We start from the raw sequence: 6,633 nt of genomic DNA, 5'->3' as shown, positions 1-6,633 counted from the left end.
AGAGCTGGCTGGAGCTGGGGGTGCAGTGGGGCATGAAGACCCCACCGGTCAGCAGGGGCTTTCTCAGCTGGGGTTGGGACAGGGAGGCACTGCTTACTCTTGTTTCTTTCTCTCTCTTGTTCATGTAAAATAAAATTTTTTGCCATTGGGCACATGTGCTTGCTGGAGACAGAGAGGGAAAGTGAGAAATCACCCCCTATGGGGGATGGCCATGCTGCAATCCCTTCTCTTCTCTCCTCCTCTCAGGATTTTGGGCCTGCATGCACGCACACCCAGCATGATTTTCAAGCTGCCATGTCCAGGATTTGAACTGTGGTGAGCCATGTGGGAGTCCAGCATCTTAACTACCATGCTACCTGCTGGCCCCCTAAATAAATACACTTTTAAAAAGATGAGATCAGGGGACCAGCAGTTAGCGTAATGGCTATGTCGCTGGACTCTCACGTAGTCGACTGCGGTTTGCGTCCTGAACCCGGTGGCTTAAAACACGCCGGGCACGTGTGCATGCATGCCCAAGATCCCGAGAGGAGACTGGAGGAGAAGGGATTGCGGCGTGGCCATCCCCCCTGGAGGGTGATTTCTCGCTTTCTGTCTCTCTGTCTCTCTCTGTCTGGAGAGTGCACGCGCCCTATAGCAAAAACCTCTCCAAAAAAAAAAAGAAAAGATGAGATCAGGACACAGACCTGTGAGGACAGGGAGGAGATGCGAGTACGAGCCAGGGAGAGAGGCCTCAGATGGAGCCACCATGTGGCACCTCGACCTTGGGCCTCCAGCCTCAGAGCTGTGAGACAGTGAGCAAGCGCCCGCTGTCTGGGCAGCCTGGTCTGTGGAGCTCCTCACAGCAGCTCCCGTCTGCTCCTGGCTTCCTGAAGGTGCCAGGCCCTGTGCTGGGAGCCCAAGCTCTGGTGTGGCTCCGGGCCTGGCACCACGTTGAGATGTGGAAGAAGGGCGGCACATGAGAGTCCAGAGTCTTCCCAGAAACCTCAGATCAGAGAACGACTGTGGTGGGATGCTGAGTCAGGTGTTGACCTCACAGTGCTATAGTGACACAGGGCCCACCCCTGCCTGACTCAGGGACCTGGTGTGGAAGGGGGCTCCCCCCCGATCAGCAACCCCACAGACCTCCAGCCCTGAGAGCAGGCCCGTGGGACCCACAGAAACGCCCATTGAACAACAACTGAGCTCGGCAAGCAGGCAGTGCTCAGACCTTGGTCTTAGCCTTCTTTTTGAAGGACCAGGTCCTCCCCAAAGTAGGCAGTTTAGACTATTTCCAAGCAATTTAAATGCCCCCAGAATAAAGATCAAGACCTACAGGAATGCTAAAACATGCAGCTCCCAACAAGGTAAAATGTGTGATGTCTGCGGCCAGCCAGGTTGGTGCAGTGGTCAAGGTGGCTGGATCCCACAAGGCTGACTGCCCAGTTCAAGTCCCAGTCAGGGCAAGTTAAGTCTTTTGAGACACACTAGGTGAGACCAGCAGTTGGCGTAATGGCTATGTCGCTGGACTTCCCATGTAGTCGACTGCGGTTCGAATCCCGGACCCGGTGGCTTAAACTCACATCAGACATGTGTGCGTGCGTGCCCAAGATCCCAAGAGGAGAATGGAAAAGGGATTGCGGCGTGGCCATCCCCCTGGGGGGTGATTTCTCGCTTTCTATCTGTCTGTCTCTGTCTGTCTGGTGAGCGCATGCGCCCTATAGCAAAAACCTCTCAAAACAAAATAAAACAAAACTGTAGTGTGATGTAACCATTCTTCACGGTGGGGATGCTTTCTCACTCCTCTCTCTCTCTCTTGCTTTCTCTGGTGACTATATATGCTCTCTGGCAAATTTAAAAAATATTTTTAAAAATCCAAAAAATTAAAAACGTGCCAGCAGGTGGTACGGTGGTTAAGGCAGGTGTGGTTAACTGCCAACTTGTGCAGTTCAGCAGTTTGAGTCCTGGCCCTGAAGGCTTTAAAGACATGCATGGCACATATGTGCTCCAAATCCTGAGAAGAGAGTGGAAAAGGGCTTGTGGCATGGCCATCTCTCCTTAGGGGTGATTTCTAACTTTCTCTCTCTCCCTCCTCCCTACTCTCTCCAGTGAGCACACATGCCCTATAGCAAAAACTAAAATAAATAAATTTAAAAAAAGCATGTCAGTTGAGATGTGGGACAAATTCAGCTGACCAAATATAAGTGTATTTATAGTCCCTGAAAGAGAAGAGGGGGAGGAACAGCAAAAATATTTGAAGAAACTGGCCAAAATGTTTCCAAATTTGATAAAATGTATAAAGCAGCCAAGCAGCTTAACAAACATCAAGCATAAGAAAATGCAAAGCCATGTCATCATTAAGTTGCTCAAAACCAGAGACAGAAAATTCTAAAAGCAGGGGTGGGAGCAATATGTACAAAGAACAATAGCACATGTCTTTCTCATGGGAAAAATGTAAGGGAGGAGGCAATGAGACCACATCTACAAAGCACTCGTGAAACCAGCTGAGGACTGAGAATACAAAAGTTCCTCTAGAATCAAAGTAAAACAGAGTTGTAAGGAATTCACACCAGCAAAACCACCAGCAAGAAATGTTAAAGAAATCCTTCAGCGAAGCACAGCAACCGTGAGGGTGGCCAGGGCCTGGGTCCGTGTGCCACAGGAGGGGCAATGGTTGATAACACGCGAAACCCAACCGTGCATGAGTGCAGAGGCAAGTGTCCCCACACCCAGCAGCCACGTCCAGATCTCATGCACGCACCCCCAAAATCAATGACAGGCTGATTATGCCTGGGGACAGGGCCATGGCCGTACCCTTGGCTAATGCACTGGTGCTGCCGGAGTGGCAACCTCAAGTGGGGGCACGCATCAGCAACGGACCCAGGGCTTCCCACCCAGCCCACATCTCCCGTCCTGAAATTCATGAGCCCAAGGGGACCCAGGTCCCTGCCTCTTCTCCCCTTTCTGGAAGTGTGACAGACTCACACAAACTCTTGATCAGGGACACCCCAAGCATGGTAGGGAGAGCCCTGGTCTTACCTGGCTCCAACGACAGGCTCGCGGGCATCCTTGGAGGCTGAATAGTCCATGCCATAGAAGTTAAGCCCCAGGAGGATCTTGCTTCGCCACTTGGACTTGGGGTCTAGGACCTGGACACAGGCTCTAACCCAGGACAGTGGTGCGTTAGGACCAGGCCTGCGGGGGAGAAGAAAGGGAGCATGTTTCGGTGGCAAGGAGGAAGCCCTGCACCTAACTCAGTCATTCAGCACAGGATCCAGAACCAGAAACGATCCTTTGTAAAGGGCCATTGGCAAAACAGACTAGCCCCCCTGCACCTTCTGCTGAGACCTACGGGAGCCTCACACCCAGGGCAGGAGACTATGCAGTATCCCCAGCCTGAGTGCTAAAAGGGTCGGCAGACATGTGGCCTTCTGCTGCAGATGGCTCTTTGAGAGCAGCTTGCTCAGTAGCCTGAAGACAGAGGTGGTGGTATGACCATGCCTGTTTTCCTGATGACGCAGCTCTACCCAAGCCTGGGGCCCTGCCCACAGGACCACGTTCCACTTTCTCTGGAGCAGGGACAAGCACAGCACCCCCAGCTTCCAGGGTGTCCAAGCCAGGAGGAAGTGACCGCACTGAGCCAGAGCCCACGGGCAGGAGGACATCTGCCTGGAGGCCGGGGTGCAGGCCTGCATCTTCATGGGGCCCACACGCCCTGCGAGCAACCAGCCCACTCACTGCTGCGCTGAGGAGTAGTCGTAGGTCATGAGGCTGAAGCCATCCAGAACGGGGGCCAGCTGTTCAAACTCCTTGTGCGTGAACATGCCCAGCTGGTCCGACCTGCAACGAGACGGCATGGCTGCCTCAGACCGTCAGGTACAGCCTGGCTGGGGTCAGCGCTGGCTGTGGGGGCTCCGGCCCATACCTCCCCACCTTCCCTAGGGATAGGGACAGCTAGCAGCAGGGCTGAGACTGCCAGTGGAGAGCTAAGCAGAAGCTCTCCCCTCCTCGCCGGTGCAGGTGGCCTGCCGTCAGGTACAGCCTGGCTGGGGTCAGCGCTGGCTGTGGGGGCTCCGGCCCATACCTCCCCACCTTCCCTAGGGATAGGGACAGCTAGCAGCAGGGCTGAGACTGCCAGTGGAGAGCTAAGCAGCTCTCCCCTCCTCGCCGGTGCGGGTGGCCTGAGGCAGAACGGACAGTGAGCCGTGCAGGGAACTCTGTAACTCAGCCCAGCTCCAGGGTGGTCCCATGGAGTGATCACATGTGGGCCTGGCCAGCCTCACAGAGGCCCTGATGCCAGCAGGCCCCAAGGAACACCAGGCACTCACCCTTCTCCCTAGGGCCTCAGGCCTCTGTAAGTGCAACCCACTTTGCTCCACAGCTGGCAGCAGCTCCAATCCTGAAAGGCCCAGGGCAGCCCATCTGCTCCACCCACAGAGGCATCAAAAACTCAGCCACGGTCTCTGGGGGCTCTCTGCGTGCCCCACCCCACAGTGAGAGTGGAGACAGAACCCCTCTTCTCAGTTGAGAACACTGAGCTCAGCATTCCCGGGTACACTGGGACCAGGCTGGCCAATGTCTCAAGGACTCCTGAGCCCAGATTCCCCTGCAGGGGTCTCAGATAGGGTCAACCCTGAGTGCCAGGATGGGCTCAGCGAGTGGCATGGCGGATAGCACTTGAGTGATCTGAGAGGTCTCATCTTTTCACTTTTCAGAGATGTCTGCTATAGGGCAAATGTGCTTGCTGGAGACAGAGAGACAGAGTGAGAGACAGCGAGAAATCACCCCCCAGGGGGGATGGCCACGCCGCAATCCCTTCTCCTCCATTCTCCTCTCGGGATCTTGGGCACGCACGCACACGCGCCCGGCGTGAGTTTTAAGCCACCGGGTCTGGGACGTGAACCGCGGTCGACCACGTGGGAGTCCAGCGACATAGCCATTACGCTAACTGCTGGTTCCCCCAAGGTGTCCCATCTTAAGGCAGTCTCAGTCCAGAGCAGAGCCTGCTCAGGGAGCTGCCTTCGAGGACCTGGGGCCGCCAGGTTAAAGGGACTTCATGACCCCAGACCTTTTACAGGCAGGCGTGGCCACAGCAGGGAGATGGACGGACATGTCTGGAGAGCAGCTGCTCTGGGCAGCGACAGCCACGCTCCCTGGGGGGCCTCACCACCCTAGCAGGTGACACAGGCGTCCCCACCCCCATAGACAAAGACAAGCTGCAGCAGGCTGGGCAGGCTCCCTGGAACTCTCTAGGTCTCAGCCCCAGGGGAGCCATGTCGCAAAGACTCACCTGTCCCCAGGTGGAACACGCACTCAGGGACCCATCAATGTCCACTGCTCCTACCCCTGCCCAGGCACTGCCGTTTCTGGATTTGGTGGCTGAGGCAAGGCAGGGACCTTAAGCGGCCAGCTCACGGTGGCCAGCAAAGGGGCAGCCCCTCCCAGTCCCATCTTTCAGCACCAAAGCACCAGGGGCTTGTAGGTGGCTAGAAAAGGAGAGAGACAGCTTTGCGGGAGCCCCTAGGAGGTTCTGGCAGCATAGGCACCCCGCTCTGATGGTGTGGCCGGCCAGTAACCAGCCCAAAACAGCTACACAGCACCAGGAACTGCACAGGAGACTCCGCGGCATGGGGTGCTAGGATCCGGGAAGCCCGGCCGCCTCGGGAGGGCCTCTCCGGTGCAGAGCTCCAGTTCAGTTGTTGAGGAGCAGCAGCAGACCTCACTGTTCTGGACAGAATATCACAGACAACAGACACTCTTGTGATGGCCGAGGGTGAGGGGGTGGGGTTTTTAGGAGGCCCCTCTGCCCTTAACCCTGCACGTGGAGTGTGGACAGTGGGGCAGCAATGAGCAAAGTTTCATAGCTGAAGGTGCTTGCTACTGCCTGACGCCCCACCTGGAACCGCATCTCCGACAGACAGGCCTGGGCGCTGGCGCTGGCGCCACAGCCCACGCCTCGGACATGGAGCCTGGCCTCAGGGCAAAGTACCACAGGGCAGGGCCTGAGGGAAAAGGGGCAGTCACTCCCCACTCCTGTCTATCAGATCTTCAGTTCTGGAGGTGTCCGGGGGTGTCCGGGTCCTGATGCCCAGAGCAGGCCCATCTCCAGGAAGGGCAGCAGTGGCTATGCCCCTTCTCCAGGACACAGCACGGTCTGCCCAGCCTGGCCTCTGTCTACCCCAGGCCAGCCAGCGCCTGCGCTTCCCCTGCCTGATGCCTGCACCACCCTCTCCACCAGCAGCTCTGTACATAGCGCACTCGACAGCCAGACACGCAGTCTCTAGGACACGGAACGGCCCTGGGGACGATGAACAGGGCCAACGGTCTTAGGGAGACACTGGATGTTGGGAAGGTGAGCAGGTGTCTCAGTCAACCTGGAGTGCTGTTAACACAATAAACTGGATGGCTTATCAATCAGCTGTTTGTTTATTTATTATAAAGAATTATTTTTATTTATTATTTTTATTTTAGAATAAGAGACAGAGAAAGTGAGAAAGCAAGTCACCAGGTTCAGGACTTGAACCATGGTCAGCCACGTGGGAGTCCAGCACCTTAACCACCATGCCATCTGCTGGCCCCCCGGTGAGCACCTGCTTCCTGGTGTGTAGATGGAGCCTCCTCGTGGCCTCACGTGGGAAGGGTGACGGCGCTATATTG

General features: G+C 56.1%; 1 protein-coding gene across 2 annotated transcripts in view; it reads right to left on the bottom strand.

Moving 5' to 3' along the window:
- CHID1 (chitinase domain containing 1) overlaps positions 1-6,633 on the bottom strand; it is a 40,095-nt gene that overhangs the window by 12,129 nt on the left and 21,333 nt on the right. For both annotated transcript variants that reach the window (XM_006164407.2, XM_027766690.1), the window contains 2 exons: positions 3,715-3,816; positions 3,016-3,171 (listed from right to left, as the gene is read on the bottom strand). In XM_006164407.2, coding sequence (XP_006164469.1) covers positions 3,016-3,171; positions 3,715-3,816 — 258 coding nt within the window. The remainder of the gene's footprint in view (positions 1-3,015; positions 3,172-3,714; positions 3,817-6,633) is intronic.

This window comes from Tupaia chinensis, unplaced genomic scaffold (assembly GCF_000334495.1).
Source record: "Tupaia chinensis unplaced genomic scaffold, TupChi_1.0 Scaffold143624_1, whole genome shotgun sequence".
Classification (NCBI taxonomy): domain Eukaryota; kingdom Metazoa; phylum Chordata; class Mammalia; order Scandentia; family Tupaiidae; genus Tupaia; species Tupaia belangeri.
This window is presented reverse-complemented; position numbering and strand designations above follow the sequence as displayed.